Source organism: Dromaius novaehollandiae, chromosome 14, assembly GCF_036370855.1.
Source record: "Dromaius novaehollandiae isolate bDroNov1 chromosome 14, bDroNov1.hap1, whole genome shotgun sequence".
In the NCBI taxonomy this organism is placed as follows: domain Eukaryota; kingdom Metazoa; phylum Chordata; class Aves; order Casuariiformes; family Dromaiidae; genus Dromaius; species Dromaius novaehollandiae.
In genome coordinates this window covers 1,764,459-1,782,126 of record NC_088111.1, presented here as the reverse complement: position 1 = coordinate 1,782,126, position 17,668 = coordinate 1,764,459, and the positions used below count along the sequence as shown (strand labels likewise).

At 54.3% G+C, this 17,668-nt stretch overlaps 1 protein-coding gene across 2 annotated transcripts in view; it reads right to left on the bottom strand.

Annotated features, from left to right (window-relative positions):
* Positions 1 to 17,668, bottom strand: part of PKD1 (polycystin 1, transient receptor potential channel interacting) — a 103,251-nt gene continuing 85,583 nt past the window's right edge. For both annotated transcript variants that reach the window (XM_064520038.1, XM_026103928.2), the window contains exons 31-46: positions 17,421 to 17,537; positions 16,927 to 16,976; positions 16,259 to 16,461; positions 15,528 to 15,633; positions 14,722 to 14,840; positions 13,327 to 13,529; positions 12,741 to 12,935; positions 11,751 to 11,890; positions 10,079 to 10,206; positions 9,510 to 9,678; positions 8,403 to 8,528; positions 8,061 to 8,235; positions 7,114 to 7,401; positions 5,646 to 5,780; positions 4,960 to 5,274; positions 1 to 4,527 (exon numbers count right to left, since the gene is read on the bottom strand). In XM_064520038.1, coding sequence (XP_064376108.1) covers positions 3,901 to 4,527; positions 4,960 to 5,274; positions 5,646 to 5,780; positions 7,114 to 7,401; positions 8,061 to 8,235; positions 8,403 to 8,528; positions 9,510 to 9,678; positions 10,079 to 10,206; positions 11,751 to 11,890; positions 12,741 to 12,935; positions 13,327 to 13,529; positions 14,722 to 14,840; positions 15,528 to 15,633; positions 16,259 to 16,461; positions 16,927 to 16,976; positions 17,421 to 17,537 — 3,096 coding nt within the window. In that variant the 3' untranslated portion in view covers positions 1 to 3,900. The remainder of the gene's footprint in view (positions 4,528 to 4,959; positions 5,275 to 5,645; positions 5,781 to 7,113; positions 7,402 to 8,060; positions 8,236 to 8,402; positions 8,529 to 9,509; positions 9,679 to 10,078; positions 10,207 to 11,750; positions 11,891 to 12,740; positions 12,936 to 13,326; positions 13,530 to 14,721; positions 14,841 to 15,527; positions 15,634 to 16,258; positions 16,462 to 16,926; positions 16,977 to 17,420; positions 17,538 to 17,668) is intronic.

The window sequence follows — 17,668 nt, the reverse complement described above, 5'->3', positions numbered from 1 at the left end:
GCAGTTGTCTTTTATCTTAGCCTGTTTCTGCTCCTCTTTGATTAGAAGAAGCACTTGGTAAGTCACTCGCATCCACTCACACTCACACGTGTGCACACGCACGCACGCAGCAAGCTCGGTAAGAAACAGTCACTTTCGGGAACAAAAAATCTTGATGCTTCGCTTCAGGCGCCCCCTCGTTAAAGCTGCGCGCTCACCGCCCGTTAGCTTATTAAAGGAAGGGCTGAGCACTGGGTCCCTGCTTGCCCCTGCCCCTTGCCTTTCTTTCTCCTTCCTGCACTTAACTCTTAATAACAGCTTCCTTCTACGTGACCACGGGGGCTGCAGCTGCTCTTCTCAAGAGCTTTCTCTGCCGCCGCTGGGCTAGAGGTGCTGGTAACGCACGAGTTTCTTGGCTTGTGCTTTTTAGCGTTTGAAGATGCAGGTTGAATTACAGAGCTTGTTTTTGTTCTTTTGTGTTACTGACTCCCATAGACAAATCCAAAACGCAGTAAGGACGGGTGCCCCACTCCTGCAAGGGCATGAAAGCTAGCGCACGCCTGTGCTAAGCTTCAGTTTTCACTTCTGGGTTGGCCAGCAACCTCCTGGGGGGGGGGGGGGGGGTGCCCGGGTGGTAGATGAAGGACTTGCTTTGGTCTGCAGAGGCTGTTGCTTTTCATACAACTGAATAATTCCCTAAAGCCTTTTCCTTGGAGGCAAAGTCAAAGAATCAGAGACTTCTTTGGCTTTAAGGGGAGAGGTAGAACAGAGACCCTGCAGTTTTACCTGGTTTTCTCTGTGCTCATCTCCCCCAGCACAATTTTGCTTCATAACTACTATTTTCTTATCCCCAGGGAGGCCATAGAGCTACCAAATCACCCACAGCCCAAAGACAGGCAGTGAGCTGAGCAACATGACACGTGCGCAGCACCATTAGCAGGGCTGGCCGTGCCACAGCCCGGGGATCCTGGGACCCCTCGCTGCTGCTCATTTTGCTGGCGTACATGATTTTGGAAATGGACTGCAGGCGCTTGCACCAGCACTGCGCCAGTCTCCAAAACAGGCCATGGCCCTGCACCAGAGGCGAGGCTGGCTGCCATGCTGCTTAGCAGAGAAGTAGAAGGAACCTAAAAATATAAGGCCAATAGTTTTAAATCCCTAGCTTTAAAAACAGTTTTACATACCAGAAGCGTCCTGGGGAAGATGGAGATGTTTGCAAAAAAAAGACTGATGAACTATTACGGGACAGTGCAAAGCTTACTGCCATCACTACCTGAGCCAGCACCAGGCCCCATGCCCGACTAGGTGCCACTGCTCACCTGGGCTCTCTTGGTTCCTACTGGTTCCCTGTGCTGCGGTCACCTACCATGGCCTAGCTCACGTCTTTGGTCTCCAGCTACCGCTACTGAATCTCCAGGCCCTTCTCTTTCATGTCCTCTCCAACCTTCCTCTTCTTTCCCCTTGGGAAAAAAAAACCTCATGGTTACCAGTAATATTTTTTTCCACTCCATGCTTTGCTTCCCTCTTTGCATCTACTCTTCCAACACCCTTTAGTGCAATCCAACCACCTTCTATCTCTGCTTCATGCTACAGCCAGCACACATCCTTCTGCAACCTTTTGACAGGGCCTGTCCTTTATATAAATAGATTTTTTTTTTTTTCCTTCCCAAAAGATAACTTCACCAGTCTCAAAGCCCTCACAAAGCACACCTATACTTCCTCCGTCAGCCACCACAGTGCAGGGCAAGGGGCAGGGCTGTAAAGCACCTTTGAAAGTACGTAACACAGCACGGAAAAGTGCTGGGAGCTGGATGGGGACACTAAAGCGGGGATACACTCAGCAATGGAAATGTCTTGGAAAGCTGCCCCCCCCCCACAGCTCCCAGAAAGGTCCTCTGCTCCCAGGGCCAGGCAGGCCCAGCCACTTCCAGGAGCTGCAGCGTCAGCGGCAAGATGCATCTAACGCGTGGTCCTGGCCCCTGCAGAACGGTCCCCGCTTGCGCTTGGTCTCTAAGGGCTCCCTTCAATCCGTTACGTTTCCGAGGCATCGAGCAGGTTTTGGGAAAACACCAACTAGTGCATCATGGGCCCTCCCATGGCCCCGCTCCGCTCCACCTGCGGGGACGAACCAGAGCCAGCCCGGCCTGCACCACAGCTGGGACGCGAGCGTATGCACCGCATGCGCACAGACCCCTAACACCTTATATACACGGAACATTCCTGGAAAGAAGCACTTAATACATCCTTTAAATAACTCTGACAATAGTATTCTGTCTCCTATCTACACATTTCAAACACATTACCGATGCTATGAAAATATAGCAAACATACAAAAATATATACATTTTTAAAACCCATATAAATTACTTACAATATACATAATACGAAATGGCAATGACAAAGTGAACGCAGGCCCGAGGCCGGGGGCTGCTGCAGCGCGCTCCTGCCCTTCGGCACCCTCCCGCGCTCACCCGCCGGCCGCGGCTCTGCCCCGCTTCCCAGCCCGGGGCTGCGGCGCTGCGGCTGCCCCGGCACCGTGAGCACAGGCCAGCTGTAGCCCAACGTCCTGCCGGTCACAGGGCTGCAAGGAGCGTTTGCCTCTTCCTGACCCAGATGAAAGCTTTGCGAGGTGCCCTCCGCCCCCCCCCCCTTAAACATCCTTGTGCTTTGCTTGGTGATGACGCCAGGAGCCGACGGCCCGGGCTCCCTCGGCAGGGCTGCGTTCACTTTATCACCTCTTGCTCATTTCAGTTTATGATTAAAAAAAAAATACTGCTTTTGTGATATATTATCCCGTTCTTGTTAGATCGCATGTGTCATTGTTAGCTGAGGAAAGCATTGTTTAAAGTGCTGGGCAGTACACATGAACAAGTAAACCAAAAAAATACATATACTTACGTCAATACATTCCTTGGATGAGAAAAGCTAAGCAGCCAACAGCCTGCTCTCCCCGTGGGCCCGCGCGCGTGGGCCAGCGCTGGCAGGGAGCGGGGCGGGCGGGGGACCGCGGCGAAGCCAGCGCCTCGGCCCCCCCACTCAGAGGCGGCGGGGAAGCAGCCCCCCAAGTCTCCCCGCCCTTCGGGGTGAAGTGCTGCTCACGCTCCCCTCCGAGCCTGGCTGGGTGGCAAGGCTAGCAGCTCGCTGCAGCTTGCAATGTCATTTGTTTTAAATATTGCTTTTCTTTAAATACAAATAATAGTACCAATTTCTGGAGGATAAAAGCCAATACTGGAAATTAACTGATTGGGTGTAGATACCATTTATCTATATCTATATATATATTTATGCTTAAAAAAAGGTCGGTTAAATAACTTCTTGAAACTTGTAGCTTTCCTCCACAGTGTGTCTGGTCAGCAAACTCCAAGACAGTCCAAACCGCGAGGCCTGGGATGCTCCTCGCCGCCCGCCCAGCTGGCACAGCCAGGGGGAGCGGGGGGGGCCCGCGCCGGTTGCCCTGCACCAGTCCCCGTAAGGCGGCCTCAGGGCCGGTGCCTTACACCGTCTGTTTGCTGTTGGGGCTGTTTAAAAGACATCTTTTTAACGCTGCCCTACTGTAACAGGTATTTTCTGCACGCTGCCTCTGCTGACGGTGACTCCAGAGGGACCCCGTCAGCCTCCCCGGCTCTCCAGGAGGCTGAGCCTTTTCCAGCGAACCCTTAGATGCTGGGAACCATCGCTAAGGAGGTCAGCACAAACCACCCGAGCGGTCAGGAGCACGGAGGAGCGAGGCTCTGTGGTCCAGCCAAGCAGCCACACGTGCCCCGACAGGCACAGCGGCTACGGCACGAGCTTTCTAACAACGTGGTGGCTGCCTGGGGCGCCAGCTCCGGCTCACAGGCACAGCCTGCCCTTGGCAAACCCCTTCCAAGGCCCGCTGCCTCCAAGGGACAATCCTCCCCGTGACGCCCGTCATGGCTCCGGTTATTTGACAGCGGGGTGGACCCTGTTCTTGGCCCGGAGGGTCCGTTTCTTTTTCACTGCAGGTGCCAGAGAGGCGTATGTTTTGTGTGGGGAGAGCACAGAAGCAGCCACGTTAATGCCCCTGCTTGCTCGAAGGAGCCGGCTGGGCACAGAGCCCCTGCTGCCTGGCAGGGGGGCTGGAGAGTGGGGGGACAGCAGGGAGTCCCGCGGGGGCTGCAGGTCCGTGTCGGAGGAGGTCTCGGGCAAGGGCCCCTGCTCTGTGCTGCCCAGGCAGTACCTGCTCAGGACGTCCTCCGTTGTTGGCGTGGACCTCTTCCTGGAGCAGAGGCTCTGAGAGCCTTCCAGCTGGTGCTCGATGCGATACACGTCCTCCGTCACCTGGTTGACCCGGTCAAACTGGGCTAGCAGCATCTCAAAGAGGGAAAGGAGCCGCTGGATGTCGGCATCCACTTCCAGGCTGTCCCGGGTGCTCAGCACAAGGCTGAGCCCATCCAGTTGGCTGGAGGAGGTGGAGGCCCGGGAGCTGTCAGAGGCAGCACTGGGAGTGGGGCCCCGAAAGGACTTGGAGTCGCTGGAGTCTCGGGACGGCAGGGGCTCCATCCCTTCAAATCTCACCTTGTGGCGGAACTGGAAGAGAAGAGGGGACAGGGAACAAGGTTATTTCTGGAGCTGGCACTGGAAGCGCTCTGCTGTGGCAGACACTGTGCACCGTCTCCAAACAGCCATGGCGTCACTACCAGCCATTTCTGGTGGGCCAGTCCACAGCACGGACCTGGGGACAGATCCCAAGTAAGAAACGTGCAACAGCAAGACAGAACTGGCAGCAAATGCCCTGTAATGCCCCATCACTAACCCATCTCTTGGGCCTCCAGGAACTGCCACTGCTCCATCCCTCGCCCACCAGAGGTGCTGGCATTGACCTGCCTGTGAATAGCAGCGGGAAGTAGCCAGAAGCAAAGGAAGTCCAAGGATGGTGGATGCTGCTTCTCCGCAAAAGTCTGCAGCCTGTCACCTGCTGCTGAGCCCCTTCCCCTTGAAGTCTCCCAGGGCTGCACTTACCTCCTTGGCTTTGCTAAAGCCCATCCACATTTTCAGCCTGCGCACAAAGAGCTCCACCATCTCGTAGTCCTGGGGCTCAAAGGCTGGTCGGTACAGCTCGAAGTGCATTTCCCGGTAGCTGTAGATAAGCACCACAGCGAAGAGCCTCAGCACGATCCACACCTCCAGGACAAGATAGCTAGTGCAGAACAGGTAGTAGAGCCCAGAAGACTCGGGCGGGCTGGGGCAGAGGTTTGCACTGCCCCGCACCATGGCAAAGAGCAGCAGGAGGCTGCTGCCAATACTGCGGAAGGACTCCGAGGAGGAGGAGAAAAGCTGCAAAGAGGATGTGAGAGATGTTATGAAAATGGATCAGTCAGTGCCAAAGTGTCCCCCTGTTCCCCCAGTACCTGTCACCCCATTTTAAAAGCATAAGCCATGAGGAGCTGCCCACTGATCAGCCAGGACAGGGACATGTCACAGACACAGCCCCTGGCCCAAGCAGCCTCATCTGTTGCAGACAAACCCACCCCAAGAGCTCTGCGCGGGTTGTGATTTGCAAATGCCAGAAGGGCCTGTTGGGCTTTGCTCAAAAAAATGTCATGGTGAGGGAGGAGGGGGGTAACATGCAACCCTGGGACAGTCCTTGCTCACAACCAGCCACTCTGTAAGGTAAGACAGGGAATGCCAGAAGCATCGGTAGTTACCAGGAAGCCAAGCTGTGCATACGCCAGGATGAGGACAGTGAACGCAAGCCCTGCAGCGGTCAGCTCCTTCACAGACTTCTGAATGGTTTTCCCAAACATGGACCACTGCCTGACAAAACGCAGCTGCTGGGCAGCCTAGGACCAAGAGAGAGGATGGTGTTACAACGGGGATCAAGCTGCTGCAAGGTCCTTCCGACACAGCATGTCACTGCAGAGCGTCTTCTGCGCTTTCCCTGCCCTGGCAGGGGGGCAGACGTGACTGTTGCCTGCTCTTGGATGGCATTTGCAGACGTGCAACAGGAAGGCAGGCAAGTCCTGCATATAAACTTAGTCCACGGCTCAGGACACATGGGTGTCCAGTGGGATTGATGCGGAGGCCCCAGTACTCCTGCCCTGCTTCCAGGCCCCAGACATTACAGCATCTGCACTGCCTAGAACAGTTCCCAGCTGGGGAGGTCGTAACTCCGTTACGATAAACAGAGCAAACTTCCGAACAAGGGCCCCCATTGTGCACCTCGCCGCAACAGCCGTCATGCTGACGGCTGCTGAGTTTGCCCCTTCCCCGCGAGCTGTGGGTGGAGGTGATACGAGAGCCCTGTCAAACTGACCCACGCAAGCCCCGATGCACACCTCAGCGCTGGCCCCTTAACTGCTCCACGGCTGCCCGGCAAACTGCGCAGATGGGGCTGCCTCTCTCCCTGTGCTGTGCTGTGCTCGCCCAGAGCACCTCCGAGAATCACCCATATCACAGCAGAACTCCAGCACTTGTGACCCTGCCACGTTACGTATCTCTGTCTAACACACGTCGAGTGCCTGGGCCCCCTGGATTCCTTTAAAGCAGCTACAGTCAACATTTGCTATCAACCCACGCAGCAACAGATGCACGTCTTCCTCCTGCCTTTAAAGCCTGATCCTCCACCTCTCCCCTCTGACACATTTTTCTTAAGGGTCTTGAGGATCCCCCTAAAATGTCTACAAGGCTGGGGAAAAACTGAGAAACTCTGGCAGAGCAGAGGAAGCCCTAACCAAGGGGCTCTTCGAATAAAACGTCCGTCAGCTGCATTAGGCTGAACTGTCCTCCCCTTCTGCAGCGTGCAGGGACCTGAGGGCTGAGGGAGGCTTTAGATTGACCGTTGCAGCAGAGCGGCAGGCGGCACGTGGCTGCGGAGCGCCTGGGTATCCGGACGGTTCAGCAGCATCGCGCCGGACAGGAACTGCTCTGGTCTGCTGCTGCCGTGGGCTTCTGGCGTCACTGCCTGTCACCTCTGATCTATAGAATCTGGAGGTGGGAGCAGCTCCTTTGCATTTTATCAGTGCCTGGCACAGCAGGGCCATGGTCCTATGCTTGATTTCACTTCAGGACCCTTTGCTACCCTTACTCTGGGACTGCGCAGGGAAGGAGACCTGGCGCAGATGCGCCAAGTTCACACCTTGCCCATGTGGTGCTCCCATCCAGCCCTCTCCATACCTGCACAGTCAGGAGGAAGAGGAGGGAGGCAGCCAAGGTGCTGAAGACTGTGTTGAGAAAGGCCACCTGGTAGAAGTTGGTGAAACCCTTGCGGTTGTTGAGGTACTTGAGCCACTGCTGGTCGGCGAGGGTGGCTTGGCTGAGGTGCACCACCACAGTGCAGGTGCTAAGGAGGATGAAGACCCACTGGCCATAGTTGCCCCACAGGGTGAAGTAGGCCCTGCCTTCCTTCTTGATGGACAGCGACTCGGACACCACGAAGTAGACCACAAACATCATGAGGAAGACCTGGGGGAGGGGTGGAAAGTTTGCCAGGGAAGGACAGGAGAGTGCTTGACTGCTGCGCTGCACCGAAGGAGCCCACAGCACCCCAGGACAGCCAGAGCCCCACGTCCAAGTTCTGCTGCCCTACAGCCAGAGCCCACTGCCCCGATCACCTCCAGACCTTCCTCTAGCCCAGCCAGCACCCCACTCTCTCCTGTCCCAGCAGTGGAGCTCCCTGTACTGGGGCCAAAGCAGGGAGTGCCCAGGTGGGAAGGGCAGGGCAGGCTCCCTCTCCACCTAACCTTCAGCCAGCCGCGGTCTCCAAGGATGTGAAGGTCTTGGCTGGCTCATGTCCCTACTGGGAACAGAAAAACCAAAGGCCACAAGTTTCCACAGTGACAGCAATGAGCCCAGTGAAGCAGAAAGACTGAGACAAAACCAGCAAATGCTCCCTAACAAGGGGAACCTCCTTCTCCACAGTGGTGTCAGGGATGTTTACTGTGCACGGACCAGGCCTGGAAGCAGAGTGATGACAGCCAGGGGGACAAGTGGCCTCACACAGGGGAGCTGTAGTCTGAGGTGACCTATGCTGCGCTGCCAGGGGCCCATGCAACAGGCCCCTGAAGCACCCTGTGCAGTGACCGAGGGAGAAGAGGAGCAGAAAGGAGAACCACCGCACTGACCATCATGAGGAGCTGCAGTGTGACACCGCCGCTGAGCCGCAGCAGCGGGAAGGGGCTAACGGTGACAGCAGTCACGGCTTGGCCTGCCCCCAGGAACTCCAGCTGCAGCGTGATGGCAGCGTGCAGGTCCACGCTGGGGTTATACTGCATCAGCTCCACAAAGACTGCCCGGCTCCTGCGGAGAGGAGAAGAAGGGCTCAGGATATCGGGACAGCATCAGCCCTGGGTTTTGGTGCTGCTGTTTTGAGAACTGCGTATCCTCCGTGCTCTGTGACACCCCAGCGGTGCCCATTTAAAATGTGGGTGACAGAAGAACATCTCCTTTGCCCCTGCCACACTTACATGTTGTCGATCCAGGTGTGCTGCTGAAGGAAATTCAGCTGAGCTCTGCTTTCCTCCAGTGAAGCCCCCAGTTCCTGGATGTAACCACCGCTATCGTAGAAAGAGATGTAACCCCAGTACCAGACTCTGCAGAGGAAGAGGAGCCAGAGGGTGAGTGCTGAAGATGGAGGACAGAGCAGGACTGCCTGGGGGAAACCACTGTGGCAGACTGGGAGTGGGTGTGGAGAGTGGGAGTGGATGGGCACACTGTCTCCCTTCTTCCCAAGCACCCCTCCACATCCTCGATCACACCTCTAGAACTCAAGCCAAACTGTCTTCATCAGTGCAAATCCCCTCCATCCTCATGACTGACTGCCCTGGTTTGTCTCATCTCTGGAGCCAGCAGAACCAGAGGTACATTAATATATATATCACAGAAGAAAAAAGGTGCCTCTAACATCTGCCTTGTTCCACCCTGACACCTACACTGCCCATCCTGAGCTGTCCGAGGGCACCAGCTGCCTTGTTATTTGTTTCGCTGGACAAGTTACAGATGTCCATCAATCCCCCTTGGTGTTCCCAACCTCAGAAGAGCCCCTGGCCCTGTGGTGCCCCAGACTTCAATGAAGCAGCGCCCAGGAATAAACCAGAGCAGAAATTATCAGCACACTGAAAAAATAGATTGCATTTAAAGCTCAAAACCCATAACCTGCCTTGTCAGAAAACTGAGCTAGTGCTGCCCTTTGGTCTCTACACGGTGGCGCAGTTACCTCACTCTGCAGCTTGTTTCTTCCCTTAAAGTTGCACGGTTGCACTGTCTGAACCCCTGAGACTGGCACCACGCTGCTGTTCAAACAACTCATAGTGACATGCGCGTCTCCAGTGAAGTTAGAGTGCGTGGGAACTACGCGACTCCCACCAAACTGCCAGCACAGAGGTCAGCATGGACGTGCTCAGGGAAGGCCTCTGGCAACTCTCTATTTATTTACTCTTTGCTGGGAGCAGGGGCTGCAGTTAGCATTACTGAGGTAACAGCTGGGAACTACCTGGGGCACCAAATCAGCTGAAAAGACGCAACGCCTTGGGACACAGAGCAGGGAGTGTAGGTGTGGGCTGGCAGCTCCTTACCCTGCAAGGTCAGGAGGTGAGTAGGACCACGCAGCCGTCAAATTCTCAGCCGCCCTTTCCCAGCCAGCCGCGTAATCAGCGGTAGAAAAGCTGTGCGAATCAGTGCAATTCTTCCCAGCAGCTGTGCCCATCCCACGGAGGAAGTCCTGAGCGGTGCGCTGGCACTCAGCTGAAATGAGACCAACACTGCCATCTCACAAAGAGCACAAAGCAGCCAGTCAAACAGCGCTGGAGCACAAAGCCAAGCTTTTACACTTATCTGCCTTCTTCCCAAGCCCCCCTCCACATCCTCAGTCACACCTCCAGAAGTCAAGCCAACCCCCCTTCATCAGTGCAACTTCCCTCCACTCTCATGACTGACTGCCCTGGTTCATCTCCTCTCATCTCTGGAGCAGCAGAACCAGAGGTACATTAACATATATGCCACAGAGGAAAAAAAAGGTGCTTCTGTAACAGCTGCCGTGCTTCATTCAGACCCCTCGCTGCATTCAGACCTGGCCATTTCATCCCTCCAGGAAGTATCATCACCTGCCACACGACCGCAGAGCCCTGGGCCATCGCCCACCTACCTTCTCGCAGCCGGAGCTGGCGCAGCCGGGCTGCCCCCAGTGTGGTACTGTAGCTCTCCTGACCCGACTGGTTGTTGTAGAGGAAAGGGAGGAACACCTGCGACATCCAGACCCAGAACTGATCTGACCTGCAACAAGAGAAAGACAAGGGGCAAAGTTCCTGGGGCAGCTCTGCTAGAGCAGTCTCTGCATGACCTGAACATTTGTATTTCCTCCTGGGTGGAGGAACTGGGTTTTGGACTGGTAACCTGGGCTCCTCTCCTCCCGGGTGTTTGGCCAGCAGGCAGAGGCAGTACTTCCATCCATACTCCACCAGCTGTGCTGAGGCAGGGGTGTCAGGAAAATGGTCATTAGACATACAAGAACTAAAGGAGACTGAATCCACTCAACACCATGGTGAATCTCCAGGGAAATCCTACAGACCTGGGAGAGACCAAGCAGGGGCCTGATCCCCTTGCCTCTTTGGCAGGCCAGCACACAGCCATGAGGAGAGGAGGATTGCTCAGCTCAGCTCACGTCAGCCCAGGTTCCCTGGGAGGTCAAACTGATTGCACCATGTTTTCTCCCCACAAGTTCATCTGAAGGAACAAGATGTCCCCAAAGTATCTTTGAGCTCAAAGATGAGCTTTGAAACAGCTTTGAGCCTGGTACTTGCTGACCAGGCCTAGGCAGTGCAAAGGAGCTGTTCCCTAGTATCTGAGCTGGCCTTCCTTTCGGCATCAGTGCCTCACGCTGCAAAAAGCATGTGGGATGGAGGAGGTGGGAACTGGATGAGGGATCACACCAGTGGGTCTGCGGCAGTGCAATGGAATGGAGACGATTTTTAGAACCAGATTCTGCTCTTCCTCTTTACACTACTGTCATCCTAGTAATTCCATTGAGTTCACTGGAATCATTCCTGATTCATGTTGTGAATCAAAATTTCTGTGTGTCATGGACAAGCCAAGCTTTATCTGCACAGAACAACCAAGAGGTCTGTAGTGAGATGGGTGCAAAGACACAGTTAATTCCAGGCAGCCATTCTGATGTTGTTCTGAACGGCCAGAGTTTACAGCAACATGGAAACTCAACTGGGAAGTTTTAATCTAGTTAAACTGTATGTGCAGAGAAAGGAAGAGAAGGGCTTTGTGTTTATGAGATGTTATTTTTGGTTCTCACGATCCTGTTTACGGCTAAATCTTATTTAAAGTTGTAGATTGTGCAAATAGAACAAACTTGTGTCCTTTTGACCAGATACAGAAAGATAAACATCTGTAATTCACAAAGTCCTTTCCCACTGAGAAGGTCTTAAAAATGCAAAGGAATTAAAGCTCTAAATCCCTACAAGTCCTTCTGTTTTCCAGGGGAGAAGCTGAGCCACAGGGAAAGGAAGGGACCTGCTCGCTGCCACGCAGTGCCCTAGCGCTGTTTGTGAGCGCTCCAGCTCCAGAGAGGTGTCAGCGCTCTCCACAGAGCTCAGGACCTCTCTCCTGTAAGTGACTGTAGAGCACCATCCCAACAACCAATTCCACACAGAACAGGGCAGCCAGAGCCAGAGGTTTCTGCCTCACTGTGCCCAATCAATGGCTGGAGGAAGTGAGCCTGCTCACGGACTCCTTGCTGCAGCCCTGCCCAGCTTATCTGACTTAAAGCAACATCTTGTCCCCCCCATCCCCAGGTCCTTTGTGGTTACCTCTTGATGCGGAGGAATTCGTTGCTGCCCAACTGCTGCTTGATGGAGCTCTGCAAAAGGAAGGTCCTGCTGTTGCGGGAGGCATCTCCATAGTTGGTGAGCAGGATCACCAGCAAGAACAACATGTAGATGAGGAAATTCTGGCAAGCAGAGAACAGAAAGGGAGATCGCACTCAGGGACAGCAGTGGGGTTAGGTCCCAATCCTGCTCCTGCCACAAATCAATGCTTTCCACCAGTTGCCATGCAGCAGGATTGGGCCTCAAAGAATGCTCTATTTTTTTTACCTCCCATATGGGAAGCTGTTTAAAATGAAAGCCAGACCACAGGCTTATAACAATAGTCTTTTCAAGGCAGCCAGCCGAGCACCACATGTTTCGGTTGATATGCATTGCACAACCTCCCTGTACTAGCTCCTATATGCTGGCAGCTTGGCTTATACAAGTTATGAGAGTTTCCACCCTTTAAAGGGATATCACTCAGTTAAAAATAACTCAACTCCTTTAAAGTAGCTGTGCATTCCCAGCACCAGTGCAGAGGATTAGCACTGAATTATCTGTGAAAAGACTGAAATTCCTGCTCCCAAGTGGGGAGTTATGTTTCATGAGACTCAGTTAATGCAATGTCCCATGCACTGCTCCAAAGCTGGCATATCCTCCACACTGCAAGCCTTTCTCTAACCTCGAACACCCGAACTACTGCACGCTACAAGCATGTTATCTGTTCCAAATTGAGGATGAACAGCAACTGAGGACCCAGTTATGGTTCTGCTTTCCAACCACCTCAGATCTCAGAGAACTTCACAGAGAAGATGAATGTCACTATCTGTGTTCTACAGATGGGGGGAGTGAGGCAGAGATTGCAGACAAGTGCCTACTAGCTCAGGGGATCACAGATGGATTGAGGGGCCCATACAAAGATGTAGCTCAGCTCCCGGAGCCAGCACTCTACCACTGCCTCAGGTACCATGGGCATCATGAGACACATCTTACCTTCAGCATCTTGTGCAGTAGTTTGACCTTCCTGGCCTCCTCCTTGGCCTGGAAAAGGGCAAACCCCTGCGGAGGTCGGACTTTGCTGATCTTCTCAGAAACATGCTCAACAAATGGATGCTCCACCAAGGTGTCATCCTCCTCTGGGTGCAAGCGCTTGGCAACCAGTGAGAAATAGAGGGCTTCCAGCAGAACCTGGGAGAGGCAAGAAGTGTCACGAGAGAAACAGGCCAGCTGGACTCCCCTTTACAGGACTCCTGCAGGCAGCAGCTCCTGTTTGCCTTTGAGCATGGGCACAGACAGACAGCAAGCACAGCACTGCAGCCCAGCACTGCCTTGGAGCAGCTGGACTACCCCTAGAACAAACTGCCACCAGCAGTACCTCTCCTACGGCTGCTAGTGTACATCCCCTTCATCACCTGCAGGGATATGAAGATGGAGGCGAGAACTCAGTCCACTCAGTGTCCACCATGAGTTGATTAGCATCTGGACAAGCTATTTACTACAGCTAAAGATACAGATGATCCCCAGGGACTTGCTAATCCAGAGTGGAGGGATGCTGGTAGCCACAGGAAACTCTCCTTACCTTCAGGGGCTCCCAGACCAAGAAGGATGCCAAAAAGCTGAATATCCCTGAGATGAGCCACATGAGGGCAACACTGGAGGAAAAGCCCACACCGATCCACACAGAGACCCCAGTGGAGGTGGCAAAGAGGAGGAGACTGATGCCGTGAGCCAGATAGGAGCACCAGGGTGGCAGCAAGCGCTTCCTGAATGTTTGGTCTGCAACTGGGGAAGGGAAGGAAAACAAGAGTAAGTATCACTGCAAAAGGGTCCAAATGGGCACAGGAAGGGCTGAGCAATGACTCATCCCGGCAGAGTACTCGCCACCAGTCCTGGGTGAGTTTGGAGGGATTGTCCCAGACATCACACACTAAGTAGCAACATGGACAGCGCATTGAAACACAGCCAACCTCAGAACAGCAGCTTCCCATATGCAGACAGTACAGAGTGGGCAGGAGGAAGAGATGGGATCTGGAGGCTGGAATCTGTTCCCTACTTTCCATCAGAGCCCCACGAAATCAGGCATGTCCAGGACTGGAGAGGCTGGAGGTGCTACCCCAAGACCCATTAGAAGCCACATAGACCTGTGGAGACTGGAGATGCCCTAACAACTGCTGGCCTTTTCAGACTGCCAAGTCACCCTGGCCTGGGGCTTGCTCAGACACAGCTTCTTTCATCCACCCATGTGAATAAATGCTGGCATAAAGATACTACAGACATTCATCAAGCAAGAGGAACTGATGGATTTTAACAGATCCAAGAGGATCACTGCTGCGTCCAATTTTCTGTGCTGCAGCCTGCTCTAGAGAAGCTGTGCCTCAGAAAGCCGAAAGCTCATGCTAAGAGAGCTGACACTTAGCTTCTCCACAGGGCCTGAAGCCAGAGCACTTATCACCACCCAGACCTTCCCAGGGCATGACGGTCTGCTCCCTGCCTTGTGCAACCCCAGCTAGCTGGCTGTTTTCTTGTATGACCCAGTAGGAAGCATCTCTTCTCCTTCTCTTTGCTTTGTTTGTGGGTTTGAACATTCATTGGCATTTGACCCCCTTTCCCCTCTGGTTACGTACAAAGACTCTCGTTCTTCCTCCTTAGGAAGGCTGAATGAAATAACTGATGTCTGCAGAGAGCACAGCAATGGCAGAAGCAGTGAGTGGAGCTTCCCTAGGGTGTACAGTAGGGGATACCACAGAACGAATAGTGGCCTAGGATTTATTGGGACCCAGGGCTCAGAGAGAAGTTGCTCCAAACTGGCAGGAAATAGCAAACATATCCCAAGGAAGAGAGCAGCCTCTCTTCAGTCTCCTTGTCTATTTATCTTCCTCCCAACCGCTGTTGTGTGTGAAGGCCCCTCCTCTGCACATCCTCAGGCTCCCTGCACCAGGTCCCAATGCTGGACACAGCCCTGCAGCCCTGGTACCTGTCCATGTCGACTTGGCTGATCTGCTCACTTCCCTGGGAGGGGCTGCCACGTTCTGGCCTTTGTCATTCAGCTTCTGCATCATGACGGTCTCAACCTTCTCCCCGAACACACTGGACCTGCCAAGGCAAAGCGGTGCTATCGGTGAGCTGTGCCAGTGCTGCCTCTGCCGTGAGCAGGCCTGTGGCAGGCTGGCTCCAAGGCAGACTGAACTGCCGGGCTAACACCGGTACCGCAGCCCTGTGGCCAGTGAGAAGCACTTTCTTCTTCTAATGCAGTGGGCTCGGGCTGTTGGGGTGACTGCACACTCTGTTCTGTGTCTCATGGGAAGCTGGAAGTCCTTCCGCTCCCCGACCCTGCTGCTCTGCACTGGCTATCCAGCAATGAGCTGCCAGTCTGGCTGGGCAGAGATTTGGGTCACAAAGCACGGTGGCTCTGGGCACAGTGATAGAGCAGAGGTTCAAATCCCCTTCTCCTTTCTGTCAGTGCTGTGAACTGAACCAACATGCTAGTACTTTATCAGCAGTCCACAAAGCTCCAGAGGCATTTCTTCAGCCAGGGGGATATTCCAGGTGGATCGTGGAAAGGCAAGAAGTGCTCTCCTGGAGCTCTGGCTGTGTGGGCTGCAGGAATCGGGGCCAGCAAGAACACAGTGCCTCTGCAACAAGGCTGGCCTAGGTATTTGCAATGTCACAAAGCCCAGCTCAGCTCACGGCTGGGCGCAGCAGAGCTGGACGGAGGGCAAGGAACACAAGGCACTGGCTCGGCCTGCCTTGTCTGGGGGACTCTGCTCCCCGAATACTTACAGGCCTGAGATCAGATCCGTTTCAGCCCTCATGTACGGCCCTACGTCCTGGGAGTGGGAGATGCCGCTAGCTCCATCTGCTAGGATCTGCCGTATCAGATCCTCATCTGGGGAAGCAGGAGAGTGAGAACATCAGTGATGGGAGCTCAGCACACAATACTGCACCCAGGGACAGTTCTGCCAGTGATCAGCTGCTATTTGTGGAGCTAGGGACAGGAAAAGCCCAGGTGCACATAGCTGTGGGATCCTTCTCCATGGGATGGACCCATCCTCTCTCCCTGTCTTCTGGCTCCTGTCTACTCCCATTTGACTGTGGAGCCTGGCATGAAACTGCTGGTGTAGGAGGCCAAGCTCTTCTCCTTCTCCAGCCATTTACACAGGTCCAGAGACACACTATGGCCTTGCAACCAGTGAAGTGCTGGTTGCTTGCGACATTCAGATCCCCTGGGAACATGTCTCTCTTTGCTCCTACTTCGCTGGCAGCGTAGTGACCACTCACTTCAGACTAACCCACATCCATTGGGATTTCTGCTTCCCAGACTGAATTCCCCATTAAGAAAATCTGACTCTCCTCCCCTGCCCCTCAAATAGGAGCCAGCAGAGATGGCAGCAGGCTCTGCTATTCTGCGTTCTCCAGAGCTGAGCCAGGGCTCCCAGGGACCAGACTGCTCCTCCCACACCTCCCTGGGGTGTCTACACCCTAGCACAAAGCAACACTGCTCACGCACCCACCTGAGGCAGAGAAATATCTGTGTTGCCCTTGGTGAATTCCAAGTGACAAGCTGTCCTCCTCAGCCGCCAGTGGGGCCTCAAGCCCAAGGTGCCGGCTGGCCCGGCCTCTCTTCAGCTTCTGGATGGTGTTGCCCATGATGGAGGGGTCGCTGAGGAGGTCTGGCCAGCTGAGCAGGGCCTCGCTGGAGGGCCACCGCACAAGGCTGCAGGAAGACAGAGGAGTAGTGTGCAATCAGGCATGCGTGGGGATCAGAAAGCATGAGAAAGGCAACTGTGTGGGTGTGTAGTCCTGCCCAGAAGGGGAACAGCTATGGGAGCACAACCCCCAATCTACCAGCATGTCACTCTTGTGATCTGCAGAGGAGTCTGGGTTACTGTTCAGATACAGCCTTTGTGGGAACAAAGCTGGTGAGAGCTAGGCTTCCTCAGCTCTCTGGCAACAAATAGTTATCAGCTCTAATAAAATACAGGCAAGCAGCACTCCACACCTGCAGGCAATTGGCCTTTGATGGCCCTGCAGTCTCCCACCTAAAACACAACATAAGCTGTGAAACAGTGTCTCACATTTGCTGGCCTGCAGCACTGGAAAAGGCAAAATGATGTGTGGGAGGCTGAAAGCAGAAAAAACACTGAATTCCTGCTTGCTCTGAGCTCTAAAACCTACTTACCTTTTGGAGTCCTCCAGGAACAGATCTGTTTTAGTTTGCTCAGAGAAGGCCTGTGGAGGAAGTGGGAAGTATTTCAGGTACATGACACTGGCTGATGCCCAGTTAAAGCAGCAGGCAGTTAACACTGCTGCACCAGGGGTCACAGGAAACCTGGAGCCTGAGCTGCTCTTAGCCCTGGGTCCACATCTCCAGGTGCCTCCTGTGCTCCAGGAGATAATGTCCAGGCATGCTGTGAAGGTCCGTGCTCTCAGATAAAGAGCAATAGCTAGATATGAGCTTGTGCTCAGTACCTGAGCACGGCCTGGAGGGAGATGTGGCAAAAGATGAAGGGCTGTGGCTCTCCCCAGTCACCAGTATTTGCAAGTGGCAAATGTGCATCAGTTCTTACACTGACAGCCACAGATGGACACTGTGCCCATGCAGGGGACAGGAGGGCTGTGGGGAGTACACAGATCCACGCAGCCTATCCAGCTTTCAGGTGTGAACCAGATTACCTCTGTCCGGAGTCCTGGGAAGGTGAGGAAGGAGCTCTCCAGGATTGAGGAGTCCAGGTAGTTGTCAATCTCCAAGGACTGCTGGTCTGAGTGAGTCAGGGTGTGGTTGATGGAGACCTGCAGGAGACAGAAAGGCTTGAGCAGAGACGGAACGGGTGGAGGTGACGATGTTGCTGTGGCTCAGAGCCTGCTGCTCAGCTCACTCTCCCATGCTCAACTCACTGCTCTGCTGGGGAGCTCCACACACC